The sequence below is a fragment of the Chinchilla lanigera genome, unplaced genomic scaffold (genome assembly GCF_000276665.1).
Source record: "Chinchilla lanigera isolate Chin_1 unplaced genomic scaffold, ChiLan1.0 scaffold00019, whole genome shotgun sequence".
Classification (NCBI taxonomy): domain Eukaryota; kingdom Metazoa; phylum Chordata; class Mammalia; order Rodentia; family Chinchillidae; genus Chinchilla; species Chinchilla lanigera.
In genome coordinates this window covers 13,180,126-13,197,120 of record NW_004955420.1, presented here as the reverse complement: position 1 = coordinate 13,197,120, position 16,995 = coordinate 13,180,126, and the positions used below count along the sequence as shown (strand labels likewise).

Genomic DNA, 16,995 nt, shown 5'->3' with positions numbered 1-16,995 from the left:
TTAAAACAACATTGAGATTCCACCTTACCCCAGTAAGAATGGCTAGCATTAAGAAATCAACCAATAACAAATGCTAGCGAGGCTGTGGAGAAATAGGAACTGTTCTCCACTGCTGGTGGGAATGCAGACTGGTGAAACCACTGTGGAAATCAGTTTGGAGATGCCTCAGAAAATTAGGTCTAGAGGTCCCGTTCAATCCAGCTATTCCCCTTCTGGATATTTTCTCAGAAGATCTAAAAACATCATATCACAACGATATATGTGTACCTATGTTCATAGCAGCACAATTTGTAAAGGTATATTTTGGAAATGAATTTTATTCATTAATAGTCTTCACTGTGAAAAAAATAACTATTATACTACAAATACCACACATTGAAGTAGTTCTAAACACTTACTTTAAATATGTAGGTATGTAAAAAGAACATTAACATTATCTTTAAAGCCTAATGTGTGACTTGATCCTGTCATTACTCTCCTCAAAAGGAACTACAATCCTGAATTTGGTATTTACCCTTTCTTGTAAAGTTCTACGACAAATTTATACTCTAACTAATATTTATTTATCTTGCATATTTCAAACTTTATATAATGGACTCATACTTTATATTTGCATTTTTTGCTCCAGTATATTTCTAGGTTTATGTAATTTCACTGCTCAGAGTTTTCTATTTTATAACTTTTATATAGTAATTTTTCTCACTTTTGATTGATACTGAGTTAAGGTAATTACTAGTATAAAAAGTACTGCTAAAAACACTATGTATATGGACATCTTCATGAAGTATGCCAGGTAACTTTTCACTAGCTGTGTAATTTCCATTTCCAAAAGCAGTATGTGATAGTTTTTAATTTATATTCTCATTGACTTTATATTGTTTTGGTTTTGAAGTGGTATCTCATTGTGATTTTAACTGTTCATTTCCTATTTACTAATGAGGTAGGATATATTTGTCATTAGGGCTTCCTATGTTGTGTTACATGCCTATTTAGAAATAGTTCTATCTATATTCTGAAAATCAGTCCTTTGTTGATTGTATGTATTGTGCATAAAGATAATTTCTTACTAGTAAAACTTTACCTGGGTTTACCTCTTTGAGGGATGATTACATGATACTTAATACATTTTTTAATGGTTATGGTACCATTCAGATTTTCTATACCAGATAATTTTACTAGATTATTTTTTCTAGGAATTTTTCCATTTCATATATATTTTCAAATTATTATGCATAATACCTTTGTATTATCTCTTCATATCTTCATAGCATATATAGACAACCTTTTTTCATTCCTAAGGTTGTTTGTATTTTTTTAAATCATTCTTGTCAAAAGATGGACAATTTGAAAGGTGTTCTTTTCATAGAATCATCTCTTTTTAAAATGTTTTTTCTCTTGTCCTCACCCTATAAGCCAGCCACCATGCTTACCCCACATATATACACATTTGTGGGCCTATGTATGAGACACATACATATGTAGATAACTATACTTGTAAGATAGCCTGCATATTAATTTAAGATTGTGTTTGGTAGAAGCAGTCTGATCCTTGCTTGGGAAATTAAATGAGTGATATTCAGAGTAAAAGAATCCATTGACTGTTAGTGGCAGAGACAGTTCTTTTTTTCCCCCATTTCTTCTCTTTACTTTCATATACTTTATTCTTTTTGTATCTTTTGTAGTTTCTCACGTCAGTTGTTGATTGTATTATCAACCTTTTAAAAATACTATTAGAGTTTCTAAATTTTTCTTGAAACAGCATCTGTATCACATGTTTTAATATATAACATTTTATCTGTCTAACATTTTCTTTTGTGTCTGTTTTGGTTTTTTTCTTTGCTGTATGAGTTCTTTTGGAGTGTTTCTTAATTTTTAAACACGAAACTTTATTCCTTTCATATTTTCTTTTGTATTGTATTTCTCATCTCATTTTTCTTAGGAAGTTATTAATTCTGTTACTCTTCCTTAAGTGATTATTCTAAAAATTTCAATATACATATTTAACTTAACAGAAGCCTAAGGCCAATAAATATCTTTTATGCCCCTTCTGAACAATTTAAGAACTTCAGAACGCTTGAAGTTCAAGCACCCCTTTCTGTTTTATATGCTATTCTTGTCAGTGCATTCCTGTTTTCTTTTGATTGACTTAATCTGTTTCTTTAGTCCAAAAACCTTCCCAGGATGTGTATAATTCTTTTGTTTGTGATGTTTTAAAGTTCTGGTCATTCTGGTTGTTAGAAATTACCCAAAACCAATTTGCTCAAATCTTGGTGTTTTTGTAGGTGTTTTGGTTGTTAATTTAGTATGTATTCAGATTCTGACATAAGCAGGCATTAAAACAGTGAGCCAGCGTGCATAAATATTTGTTATGGCCTGTTCCTTAAGTGTGATGAAGCTTCAGTTCTCTGTTGTTACATAAAATGGTCGTCCTGGGTAGATAAAATATTCTAGAGACAAGATATTGTCTCAGGATCTCCAGAAATTTAGGGATTAAACCTGAGGTACCACTAAGAGATACATATCTCTCCAGAGTTTGTTCTTTCCCCAATGCAAGGATAGAATGCATCTGAATTACTTTAGCCAGTTTGTGTAACTGGAATGCAGTGAACTCCACCAGTGAAACTCCACTTTCCTATTTAATGAGCCACTAATTTCATCAGTGAATATCCACTTCATTTTGATGATCAAACTCATTATTGATCAGATATTAAAACAGAAATCTTCATAGCAGCTGTCTCTAAATATGACCTTTTCAAATGCTAGCAGATCAGTGTTGGAGTGTGAATTTGTAATAGGGACAATTTACTGCCCTTAGAAATGGTTCTTGACTGTGGCTGGATGTGTATTCACCTAAGAAGCTTTAAAAATTCCTGATGCCAGAAGTTCTGATTTAATTGGTCTGGGGGCAGACTGGCTTTTGGGAGTTTTACCAGCATGCCATTATTTCTAATTTACAACCCATTGTGAGAAGTACTGCCCCACTGCTGTTACCACTATATACTTTAAGGAAAATTTCTGACATCATTTTTGTATTTAGCCCTCTGCCTGGAGTAAGACAAGTATTTTCAGCATGTGAAAGAGAAAACGTATTATTCTCTTAGAGTTCCTTAATCTGACTCATTTGTCCCCAGTGTCCTTGCCATACACAAATGAAAAACTAATTTTACTGATTCTTTTGCTGTCTCCCTAAAACTCTTTTTCCTTATATACAAGAGATTTTGTTACTTATTACATACAGAATAAATTATACAAGATTATATTTTCCACAGCTTTTTGTAAACATTTGACAGAGGCTTATAGGTAGTCATTTGACAAAGGATTATGGTATTTAAAATACTCTTTATCATCAATTATAAGCCACGCTTTTTTGACATTTTCCCTTTTTTGAAGTTGGTTTACAATACATTTTATAATTGCTGGCATTTTATCATCACCTTAGTTGAGGAGCAGTCTTTGTGTAGTGGTATATAAACCTTTGTAGACACATTCTGATAAGATGAAGTAGCATCTTAGTGTATTGTTAGTGTGTTGTGGTCATAATTAACTAGTCTAATTGAGAAGCAGCTGAAAAGCTGGACATTTTTATAGGCTAATTTTCTTCCGTCTTTTTAAGTTTATTTTCTATTGTTAGGTATTAACAGCATCATTCTCTGTAATAGTTATTTTAAAAAGCCTCTGGTGCTATTAAGGACAGCAAATGATCCCTCCCCACTTTGGCTTTTTGGCCATGTCTGGGAACTGAATAGACAAGGATTCTCCTTCCTAGTAAAAGAAATTATCTCAATTCTCTTATCTTTTTCTAAATCACACTTTTTAAAAGTATATGAAGCTTTCCCCCTATAATAAAGTTGTTATACACATCTTCATATGTGTGTTTATGTATATTTCTGAGGTAATACTTTACATCAAGTTTTTTAAACTTAAATTCAAATTTTAAAAATTTAAAACTTGATATTTAGTATTACATAGTATATTTTTGCCATTACTTGGTGGGCATGTCTGGTCATAGATATTTGTGATTTCCATTTTTATTCAGGTTTGAAAAGAAAGAGGTAGTGAACAGCCTTTGGGTAAAAAATGTGTTTGGGCTATTTCCTTGTGAAAGACTTCCACAAGTCAAATTACTGGGTCAAAAAAGCATATGAATATTTTAAGTTCTTGATACCTTGACCCACTATTGTGGTACAGTTGAAATTTAAGAATTTTTAAGGTCTCCTTTAAAATTTCTTCATGCATAGATTAAGGTGGCAGTTTCCTCATAAAATAATAAGAGGGGTGAAGCAGACTTAGAAGTGGGGATACTGTTATATAAAATCATTAGGATTCCTTTAGCTTCTTTTAGGAAATCAAAGTAGAAAAAAATACTTTAGTTTGACACAAAGCAAATTTTAATGGTTTTTAAAGGTTAAAAAAAGAACAAGTATTATAAGAAACTCTATAATAAATTGTGTTTTATTTAAAATATAGGGTCAATTATTAGATGAACAACTTTTCTTAAGCCAATACAGGAACTATTTCCATTTTTATAGTATTGTGGTTTGGAATGAAGTTGTTAGGGTATCCATAGTACTCAGCATCTGAATTATTTTTTTAATTTGAAAAAATCTTGAAATAATGGTTCACTAAGTAGAATATAAATCAAACAGTGCTTTAGACTTCACAATTCTTTTTTGAGTCTTTATAATTCTAATAAAAGCTAATATTAAAAAATAAAATTCATTTAATAGCTGCTTGTTTTAAAAATTGCTGGAATATTCATTTTATGAAGAAGTACATGTGTTCAGTAGATGTTTATTAAACATTTGTTTTTTATGGAAAGTAGCTCCATAAAACATAAAAATTTAATTAGTGGAGTTTTCTGAAGAAAGTGTTTGAGTAAGACATTGAAGGATGGAAAGTTGGATCAGTTCCTGGAGCAATACATAAATATTGTAGGAAGGTGCCAGTCTGAAGAAACCTCGTCAGTGCAGAAAGACTCATTGCACAGAGGGTGCTTGCAAGGAAGTGAGGACAAGATGGGGGTACCGGCATCTTGAACTGTTGAGTGGCTTCATGAAGTATTTGCCAGTATGAAATACACCATGAGGTAATCCTTTAAGTTTTTGTGGTTGTGCTGCTGGAGGTGGTTTTTATTACTAGAATAATGAGGGAAATAAGATAGTAATGAGAGTTAATTTATTCACAGTTTAGCATGAAGGTGAGTAGGGTTTTATGATTTAAGACTCTAAAAGGGAAACTTTCTGGTCAGTTTTGGGATGAGTCTGAAGAAATAAATTAGTGATACTGTGGGGGGGGGCAGTTAATCCTAATACGAAGGAAAAGAACATGAGGGGAGCCAGCCATGGTAGCCCATGCCTGTAATCCCAGCACTCAGGAAGCTGAGGCAGAAGGAACCACAAGTATGAGGAGTAAAAGGCCAGCCTGGACTACATAGCGAGACCTTGTCTCAAAGAACATGATGAGTAAATTTTGGAGTAAGAAGAGTATCAAGATTCTAAAAACTAAAAATGAGTTGGGATTTGGGGAAGGTGGTCAGAAAAGTAAATTTGGTAAGTAAGTAAACCTTGAGCCTTTTTCAAAAGAGTTTCAAATCTGAAGTGACAGGAGGACAGTAGGTACATTGCTAGCTATATGGGAAGTTGTGACAATTGAGGAAACAAAAGAATTTGTATTTTGTATTTTTCTTCAGTGGCATGGAAGTTTGTTCAACTAGTATATACAAAAGTAAACATTGTTAAGATGGGCTTGAAATCAGAAGAGGGTGTATGGGGAAGTAATTTTTCTAAGTTAGTATATCTTCTACCCTAGACATATTGCATCTAATAGTAGTGACAATATTATACAATGAAATCAACAGCTGTGCTTAAATTTTTCAAAAATTATAAGAAATGGGAAAACCAGAAATGGGCATAAGCAAATCTGAGCCTTTCAAACTGAATGCTACAGGAATAGAATCCTCCCATTTCAAGTAAACAGTGAGCACCATTTGAATTAAACTTCGTTTCCACATTCCTGGAGAATACAAACTTTTTTTTTTATTGTTATTATTATTATTTAATTTTTTGGATGACTCTGGCATACTAAAATTAGCATATAATTTGTATACAATTTGACCACTAGATGGTGCTCAAACAGAGGGATTTGTATAATACAGTATGAGTTTTTCTAGATAAATAACAGTACATGTTCAGATCAGTCTTGTCTTATCTCAGAGATACTGTTGTACGTTAAAATTTAACACTTCAGAGCCAGGAATATAGCTGAGTGGCACAAGCACCTGCCTGGCAACCACAAAGTCTTGAGTTCAATTCCCAGTACCCCAAAAAAACAAAAACAAATATAGTTTAACAGCTCAGATGATAATGGCTAAAAGAGTAAGAAAAATGCCCGTTATATTGCTTTTATAGTGATTTGGTATTGTAGTTGTTAATTTCTTTTTTAGTAGTTTAGAGTTTTAGTATTGTTTGTCCTCTCATCCTTTAATCTTTTAAAATTTATCAGTAAGATTATTTAATACTTGCTTTTCACTATACTTAAAAGATTCTGGGCTAATTTATGAATTTGGAAATATGTGCAAATAGTATAGGACTAATCTTTATAAATTTTGAACTGTCTTTACTTCCATTTTTGATTATAAAATGCATCTTTCTGACAACTACAACCTTCATAATCATATTTGAGGCTACATAATAACCCACATAAGCTTTTGCCCACTGTTTAAGCTAGAAGCATATTTTATATAATTTTTGTGAAAAAGACAAAAACTGTACAAAAGCTATGTTATGTGAAATGGTAATAGTGATTTTGTTTTTGGTTTAAGTTATGTATCTTTTAAGTTCATTATTTTAAATAGGATTCCTAGGCTTTTCTATATTTGAATTCACATTTTGTTGTAGCAGAGTTTATCTTTCACCTCTGTTATATGAGTGAGGCTATTGTAAAGCAAAGAACAGTTGGTTGCCTTCTGTCTCTCAATCAAATCAGGGGTAACCAATTGGCTTGTGTACATAGAAGGTTTTTATGCATTTTTTTTACCACTTGGAAATGGATGAAGTGATCCTAGATTTTTGTGCCTTGATAACAGGACATTTTCCAAAAGATGCCTCTCTGAGAATTTGAAGTTTTCTATGTGAGTGGTTTTGGATAAGAAATTCATACATTGAGAAGCATTTTTTTCTCTATGTTCTAGTGAAATATGAGATGGAATGATCTGTCAACTTTGGAGCATACTCAAGCTCTTTGTCTTCCTAGAATACATCTGTATACCAAAGGCTTGATATTCTATCTGTTCATAATTTTTGCAGCTAGAAGGCAAGAGATTTGCGTTCAACATTTACATTTGGTATCCTCATCATTGCAAACTAGAATAACAAAACTTGTATCAATTCTAGGGTGTTCTGTTTTATTTTTCTTTTTCCTGGGTTTTCATCAAAATGTATGGATCAAAGCACATATGTTGGTGCCAAATGCCCTTAACTACACCACAAGTATAAACCACAGTAATCTGTTGTTAATAAAGTACCTGACCCAAAATAAAATTCTAATTTTTTTTTTTTTAGAAAGTTTAACTTTTTTTTCCCTTTCAGAAAAAATTCTTAGTTCTTTATCTACCTTCAGTGCTTTTCTCTAGTCTCCTGCTTCCAGTAGAACCAATCTGTTCAGGACCATAAATCACCAGCTACTGCCTGCAGTCCTTGAGTAGAAATATGAAACTTTTCGCTATCATTTCTGTCACAAAATATATTACCCCAAGTCTCACATGGCTCTCAACCTTTTCTCAGCCTTTTCTAGTTGATGCTGGTAAGCACATGGATAAGAGCTCGTCAGTCCACATCTGAAAAAATAACCCATGGCTGAGGTTGGGACTTACATTGGGCTTGTATGGGCTTACAGACTGAATTATTCAACTATTAGTAAATTATCAAGTATAGTAATGGTTTTGTTTATATATGGTTTTAACTGTGGATTTAAGTGTAAACTAATATAGCATGTTAGGAGTACAGGCTTATGAATCTAGTTCTCAAACTTGAAGGTGCTTAAGAATCATCTAGATGGCTGGGAATGTAGCTCAGTGGTGTAGCACCTGTCTAGCAAGTGTGAACCCCTGAGTTCGATTCCTGTTACCAAACAAGAGTCCAGGGGAGTCACTTGGGGAGTTTTTAGGTAGCACCTCAGGCAGTTCTGAGATTAACTACTCTGTTCAAGGACCAAACCAAGAGAGTAGATATTGGAAAATGTTCATTTAGCATCAAACATTATTTTGTAAGCCGGAGTAGTATAAAACATGTTTCACTACTTACAAAACAAACAAAAGCTATCAGTGTTCTTTTGCAGTTTTACAAATTCATAACCTTGTAATCTTAATGATTATAATATACTAGAGGAATGATTCTGAGAATTTCTTAGCTAGTCTTTATCATAAAAGTTCCATAAGACATATTTATTTTGCTGATTCATCTTGTCTCTCCAGACTCAGTTATCAGAGTATTAGAAATCAACATATTACATAAAGTGATCATGCTACATTACAAATGGATTTCATTAGATGCTCAGAGTTTAACATATAGAACTTAGATAGCGCCCTCTAAAAGCTTAAAATGCTGCATAATATAACATTGGTTTTGGTGGCATAATTTGTATGTGAATAACAAAGTTTCTTTTAGTGAAATTATTTTAACATTCAGAACTGTTGGCAGAAAGGATCCTCTTGTATTTTTAAATTCAGTTCATATTTATCATTTATATAAGCAGTGAAGATGCCATTGGATTTTACTACAGACTGATTGAAACTTAGTAATCCAGGGTTTTTCCACCCAGTACATTAAAGCAGACAGCCCCAAAGGGTCTCGGTAGTCCAGTGTTTGTAACGTCCTTCTTCACCTGCTAATCGACCTCACTTCCTGGATTTCAGTTCGTCTAGTTATCAGCTAACAAAAGAACAGCTTTTGGTTCCTGCAGACGCTGGTGAAAAAATAATCACGAGAGAGAAATCCACCTTATGTCGTCTTTTTTGTCTGCAAAAATAAACTCAGCCATCATATAGCTAACAGGTACAGTGGGAAGATACAAGCTCTTTCATAGGAAGAAACTACAGAGAAAATGAGCATCATTTCTCAAGGTTTTTATTTTCTCTGATCTACAAGTGATGCTGCTGTAATTCTAGCTGCAGTTTTTACCGATCATTCACCACTCAGCAGCTGGTAGAGAAGTAAGACTGCTTGGCAACCACCTGCAGGGCTGCAGAGATGAATTACATTTTCGGAAACAACACACTTCTGTACTCTCGTGCCAGTCGAGGAGGGAATACTAGCTCAAGCCATGGTTCAGTAGGCCCAAAGCAGAAACACTGGGCCAAAAAGGGCTCGTCAGATGAACTGCAGGCTGAGCCAGAACCTTCACGCTGGCAGCAGATAGTTGCATTTTTCACTCGAAGACACAGCTTTATTGACTGCATCTCGGTAGCCACCAGCTCCACCCAGGTAACATACCACTTGTTGAAATTATTTTCAATATATTTCTGTTCACATTTGCTTTGGGAAATGATTTAGTACAGATTTCTTATTAAAAATAGAGCTGTATGACAGAAATCTTGGATATGCAGAAATTTATGTTTTTAGTCTGTCATTGCAGGTCTTTAGCACAGAAAGGGAACAAAAAATGTTTTCCTTTATGCTCTTATATAATGCCAAACAAAACAGTCTCAGATTCTGTTGAATGATTTCTCTAAAAATATAAAGCCATTAGTACAGACATTAAAATGTAAATTGATAATGTTCATCTTATTTCTAGATTGTGTTAAATGCTACAGAGTATGATGTTGGAGCAAAGGAAATGCCTGTTTGGTTTTTGTATATTATTAAATAACTGGAGAGAGATTATTACAGTAAAGAAACACGATAACTTGAAATATATTCATTTTAGTGTTTTGAGAACAGAATATGTTTAATACTATTGCAGATATTTATACCATAAAATTATACTAAATTGATTTATGAGATTTCATGAGACCTTTCATTCTATAAATATGTATTGTGGTGTTAATTTGGCACCAGTAAACATGTGCAGTTACATTGTCTTGGGAACATTTTTTTCCCATATTCAGTTTTACATTACAAAGAGATGAACAAACACTAAAAGTCCCACATTTTAAAAAAAAATCTCACGAATTACTTATTTTTGAGAAAATAGATATTAAATATAAGAAGAGAAATATAAAATCAATTGAGTGAAATGCCTATTATTTTGCATAAGGGTAAGATGAGGTAAATATTAGTAGTATAAAAAAATAACCAATTTGTTTGACTCTAGTAAAATAAAAGGATAAGAATAGCCTAATTTACAAACAAGTTGAGGATGATGTCCTTTGACATTGGCAATATTTAAATTAACAAAATGCGTACAGCTACATGCACATTTCTTAGGACCTTTTAAAAATTAATTTCCCTAAAGCTATTTAAAAATAATGGGAAGCAGCATAATAAATATGAACTGTAACTGTCCCAGCTTCTTATTAGTTTTAGCCACTAAAATTGTCCTTAATTGTTTTGGTTTTAAAACGTCAGCTTTTTAAAGTAAGAAATTTTGTGTACTTTTCATGCATATTTGAGATAATTGGAATGTCTGGGGCACAGAGAGAAATAATCATTTCTTATATGTAGGCATTGAGGTTACTTAAAACTTTGAGGGGCGATAAATTGGTTTAAGTTGAATATTGCCCAAAGAATTTACCTTAATTTTTGCTATAATTACATATATCAAAAAAGGATTCAAGGACTAAAAGTTGGTGTTATTATTTGTTGTAGATTAATAGTAAATGATCCATTATCAATAAGAAAAATATCAAAAAATTTTACATATGATTTATGTAAATATACTACTATATATGTTTGTATACTATATAAACATACTACCACTGATGTATCTGCAGTTCATCCTAAGGCCCTACAAATGAAGACAGGAGAGGTAATTGACCTGTAAAACTGTTCAAACCAGAGTTGCATTGCAGTTACTTAGGACTTGGAGCAAGAAGTTCCAGTCCTATTACACTAAAGTAGTCATTACCTTTGTTAAGCCATTTTTAGTCACATCCCCACTCCTGGTTTGGCTCAGATCATTTCTATAAACAGATTAATGAGTTTTTAATTCTTTTAGATCTCTTTGCTGATACTTCTTTCCTTATTATTTTTGTAATGAAAGGTTTCATCTCTAGAAGTACAGACATTAAGTCAGAAGTTTTAACTTGTATATTTCCCTGCTCTGGAATACCATCATTTCATTTTTTCACTTTATACATTTTCCTCACTGATGAGTTGGATAATTTATATATCCAAGTCTTCTATTATAACTCAGTGGGATTCATTTTATTGAGTAAAATATAATGGGACTCAGAAAGAATTTTAGACATACTTGGATCTTAGTTGATGCTGGAATAACCTTTTCTGTTTCACCTATGAAAACTCGTAGCTAGCAGTTTTATTCTGTAACACCAGAGTATGTATATTTTAAGAAGCAAAACACACTAATGACATGTCATACTGTAATGTATTGCACAAAGAATTTACCTCAGTTTTTACAATTACATATATCAAAAAAGATGCCCATATGCCTCTGAATATGATACTCTATACCTACTCTATACCTCTGAATGTGATAGTGTGGTAGTATTTTTACCTTCACTGTGATAAATAGGAATCTCTTATTCTAGCGTTGTCAGAAACACTGCTTTCTAAGATTTGATCAGAAGATAACATTTAATGTAATTATTTCTTACTAGGCTGCATGATACTTTTATTTCTTACTAGGCTGCATGATACTTTTAGCTGCATGATACTTTCAGGTTGGAGAGTTTTTAGTTGTAAATCAAATTTTATTAGTATGTAAATCATTACTGTGTTTTAATAGAACCCCACGTCTGCTGCAAACAGAATTTATTTACAAATTCATTTATTTTTATTTTTTTGCTTTGTAATCAGTATATTAAGGAGCTATTTGTACATTTCAACAGTTGCTTAAATTTTGATATCCAGATTTAAGTATGTGAACATACAACTTTTTAAAACATACAAGTAAAGCTATTCATCATAAGTTGCTCTATTACCATTAAATTACAGTGACTTTAGAGTGTGAAGTCAGATGAGTTAAAGTAAGCCAGTAACATACCTAAGGAGCACCTTCGTATATTACACATGCAAATTACTTTTCCATATAGTCTCTTCACTTCAATGTCAAAGTTACCCAGCTCGGAAGTCACAACTCAAGGGCTTATCATGGTCCAAAGAGAAGGAAAAATCAGTATGACCAGGACTGGTCAACATAGTTTTATACATATATTTAAAAAGATTGTACAGTAGAAGGAAATGCAGTCCTAGAAATGCAGGTCCTTAAGAAGCAGCATTATTATGATAAACTCCTTCTTTAGAAAGGTATTATTTGTACCACTGATATCACAGGATAAATTATATTTTATACCACCTTCAAGTAATAGTTGAGGCAGTAGAATGCAGAGGCACCACCAGAAGTTTTAACTTGTATATTTCCCTGCTCTGGAATACCATCATTTCATTTTTTCACTTTATACATTTTTCTCACTGATGAGTTGGATAATTTATATATCTAAGTCTTCTATCATAACTCACTAGGATTCATTTTGTCAAGTAAAATATAATGGGACTCAGAAAGTTCTTTCTTTAGACATATTTGGATCTTAGTTGATGCTGGAATAGCTTTTTCTGTTTCACCTATGAAAACAAATGAGTCACACTTAATACAAATAACTATTGACAAACCAACACTTTCACAGATTGTTCCCTTTTCTGATTGCCAGTTAAATACAGTTTTAATCAATAGCTTAACAATAAAGGGTCATACACTAAGGTCAACACATATACCTAGCATTTCAGTCTAAGCTTGTCCATGTGTACAACTGAAATCAGTTACAAGGTATGGCGTAGCAGACACCACAGTTAGGTACATTTTATAAGCATTAAACTTCAACTTGCACGCTGAAATCATCATACATACAAGGGCAAAATAGGAGCTTTTGTATTTGCATTTATTCTTATAATTGAATATTGAAACAGTAGCAAGTATTGAGCATATGATGATTATAGTCCTTCACGCATTCACTACTGCACACTAAATGCCAACAGTGAGTATTATTAACTAGCCCCGTTAAGAGGTCTGACACTGAACACCACCTCTGGGATGATGTTCATCATCCTTATATGCCTCTCCATTATAATGGTGCCATCTTTCTTGATTTGGATCAAAGTCTGCCAGTTCTAGCTGATTCATTTCATTAGTCTCTTCTGCTTCCTTTCTTTCAGGTAAGATTTTTTTTCCAGCAAAGAGAGTTTATCAGGAGAGAGAAAGCCAGTTTCAGGAAAGTTTACCCTAAATTTGATGATTAGATGACCCTTTCCATAGGGCATGCTTTCATTTAGCCCACACTTGATATCTCTGTGCTTAATAATTTGACCTGGCTGAGAGATGATGACTGTGGTTCAGTTGTCAACAGTGGATACTGGCTTTTGGAAGCCACAGAGTGCTTCAAGCAGCTGCATATCCATACACATGTAAAGGTCTTTTCCTCATTAAGTAGAAGCAGCATGGTCCTTCTCATCTAACACAGTGATAATGTCTCCTGGCTCCAGTCCTGGTTCTTGGTCTCTTTCACCATGGAATGTTACCTTGTGGCCATCTTTCATGCCTTTGTCAGTATGAACTTCTAGAATCATCTTCTCTCCAAATTCCTTGTGTTGCAACTTTTACATCTCTGTCTTTAGGGCTGATGTATTCCCCACTTCATGCATTCAGCCCTGGCACTCCATGTACACAGACTGAATTTGCTGAATTTGCATTCCAGGTCCTATCTGATGAATTTTTATTTGCATTCCAATACCTTGACAGTTGGGATAGCACTCCACAGTGTCTTTCTCACCACCTTGGCCTTCACATTTGTCACAAATCACATTCTTTTGCAGACCCATTTTCCTTGTGGCACCATTATATACATCTTCGAAGGTAACTGAGAGCTGATAGCTTCACATTTTTACCCTTCCTTTCTCTCTGCATCCTTCCTCCTCCAATAAACATATCAAAGACATCCATGGGGGAGGTAAAACTGCCACCTGCTCCACCCTCCTTATTTGCCCACCCTCCTCATTTGTCATATAATTCCCTTCTCTTGGCATCTGAGAGAACTTCATAAGCTTGAGAAAGCTGTTGAAACTTTTCTCCTTCATTTGGATTCTTATCAGAGTGGTATGTCTAAGCCAGTGTCCTATAAGCCCTTTTCACTTCTTCTTGGGTGGCTTTAGGTTTGAGCCCGAAAACATCATAGTAAGTGGTTTCTTTCACCATTTTCTACAGGTGATGAGTGGGCTGGGCCAGAGCAGGGGAAGCAGGAAGAAGTTTGTAGCCGTGCGCAGGTCAGGCAGCCACTGCTCCACCACCTCTCAATGCGTTCTGGAAAGTTCCTGCAGATTCATTTAAATTGCTTGTCGGAGATATTTGTGTTCATAACTAAGATTATGTACCAGGTTCCTCTTAATATTGGGAATTTATTTGGACACCATGAATGTTTTTGAATGATAAACCAAGTGGTTATAAATTTCTTCAAGATTTAGCTTCTTGGTTCTCAATCAGCATTTGTGGAATCACTTAGTTAATTTCTATTTTAGACACCTGGAATGTAACCTTTAACCTGCCCTTCCAAAATGTGACACCTAATCTGACACCCTTTGGGTACCTATAGTTTTAATGTTCAGGTGAGTTTCATGTGAATTTGTTTACTTCGGTTTTTTCCTGTTTTGTTCTTCATACTGCTTATGTCCTTAATTTTAAATAATATGATACAGAATAAATGATCTACTCATTATTAAGCCCTCCTTAGTTCCTTATCTCAGGATCCCTCCTGTTCTTGGATTTAGGATTCACTTAGGTTAATCTGTCCACCCCTACTTAGTGTACTCATGCTCAGTCCTTCAGTCTAGTACCAGTTTTTATATTCAGCAGGGTTTTAAAGAACTTCAAACCAATACTTCTAGATTTTGCTTCCTGAATAATTCATAGGTGAAGGGTTTTAATCTTCTTGCTGATATCAGTGTTTTTTAATGACAGTGGTAATATGAATTTCAAATAACTGTAAAGTGTTAAGTCACTTTAAATGTGTATTTAGCAACTATTTATATAATCTGAACTACTTGAAAACCCCTAACATAGATCATTTTGCTTACAAAGGTTTCCCCAAACTCCTGACATGCGAAATTCAGCTGAAGGCACCACAGTTCTATTCCTAGAAGTGAATGGAATAGATATAGTGACACGTCAGAATTGAAGTAGAATAGTAAAATTTTCACGAGGGTAAATGTTAGCTACGTAACTTGAATAATCTGCTTAAGGGAAAAACTCTTTCCTAAAATACAGGAAAAGTTTACTCATGTAAAAAAATACATAAGGTAATTTATAGAAAAGAATACTGTCTGTTCTAAACAGATATATTGTGAATTATAAAAGATTTAATTTTAGAGCTATGCATTAGATATATTGTCCCCACAGTGGAGGTAATATTAGTATCAACTTCATTGATTTACTTCTATTCAGTGATTTAATGTGTGTAACATACTTAGACTAGCATAATTAAGAATTTGAGAACCTAGGGTGATATAGAACATTTCAGCATTCAGCAAATCTTGTAGTCTAAGTTCACTGTAAGTGTAAGCAATCTACTTAAGAACCACAGATGTCAGTATCTTTATAAGAATTATACTTCATACCTCTTACCACAATTGCAATTCAGTAGTAAATGAAGTAATCATTTTGTTTAATCTCAGCTGCTAAACTGTAGGCTTCATGAGAACTGGTACTACGCATGTGTATTTTTCTTTTTTGTATCCCTAGAGCCTTGGGTGGAGAAGGCACTTGATAAATATTTGCTGAATAAATAAGTGTTGCATAAATGTTTTATTTCATTTACTGTTATGATGGCTAAGAGGAAGTTTGAGGCATCTAAATATAATTTGGCCACTGTAAATTTCACAAACCATTTTTATGTATAACTGGCTTAAAAATTGTCAAGTCTACCTTATAGGATGTTGTAAGATTACAACGTTTATTTCAGAAGTAATTCAAAGCTCTCAATGAAAAAATTGTGAGGTATGTGTATCTTTAAATATATGAGGAATTTAAGTTCTTGTTAAGATTTTACTTAGGGTCAGTTTCTTTAAAGATTTTTTACTGTGTGATATTATACTTTCTGACACTGCTATTTAAATATATTTTCAGTCCCCCATTTTTCTGTCAAAGTTCAAAATTTTAATAAAGGCAAAAATAGTTGTTCAGACCATGTAGAAATCAGTAACCTACAGTTATCATTTAGGAAACTGTAAACAGACTTTTGATGGGATAATTTTACAGTCATATGCAAGTCAGTGAACAGACTGGACCTGTTTTGTATTAAGTTTTAAGCCGATTGGCTGTGACATTTGGCAACAGTGGGATTTTAGTAGAAGCCTGAGCACAATCTCTGCCCCTGGGCAAATTGAGTTTTGGTTTGGTTTTGTTTTGTTTTGTTTTGTTTTGTTTTGTTTTGTTTTGTTTTTTTGGTCTTTTTTTGTCTTTTTTGAGACAGGGTCTCACTATGTAGCCCAGACTGGGCTCAAACTTGGAACAGTCCTCCTGCCTCAGCCTCCCGAGTGCTGGGATTACAGGCATGTGCCACCACACCCAACATGGGCAAATTTTTTTTGAAGGGCTTTCCCTCTCATTCCTCAACAGGGGCCCTGCTTGTTCATTCCTTTTCTATCATTAAGTCCCCAATTACAGTCCCATTTCTAAACAGTATTTTCAGTGTTTGTGAGACTAAGCTCTGACTATAGACTTATCCAGCTAGCTTTGGAGTATGAAGAAGTTACAGGTATGAGACCTATTAATTGTCTTACAAGTTTTTTATTGGTCCTGGAAAAAAGGATTGAAGATTATAATGATACTTAAATT

At 33.6% G+C, this 16,995-nt stretch overlaps 1 protein-coding gene and 1 pseudogene across 10 annotated transcripts in view; one reads left to right on the top strand and one right to left on the bottom strand.

The window, feature by feature from the left end:
- Positions 1-16,995, top strand: part of Dlg1 (discs, large homolog 1 (Drosophila)) — a 205,517-nt gene that overhangs the window by 76,685 nt on the left and 111,837 nt on the right. The window contains exon 1 of one of the 10 annotated variants that reach the window (XM_013513453.1): positions 9,177-9,479. The exons of the other annotated variants lie outside the window; for them this stretch is intronic. Within the exon in view, the coding sequence (XP_013368907.1) occupies positions 9,246-9,479 (234 nt within the window). The 5' untranslated portion in view covers positions 9,177-9,245. Of the gene's footprint in view, positions 1-9,176; positions 9,480-16,995 lie in introns of those variants that run through there. 10 annotated transcript variants of the gene reach the window in all.
- Positions 13,171-14,641, bottom strand: LOC102018098 (annotated as a pseudogene).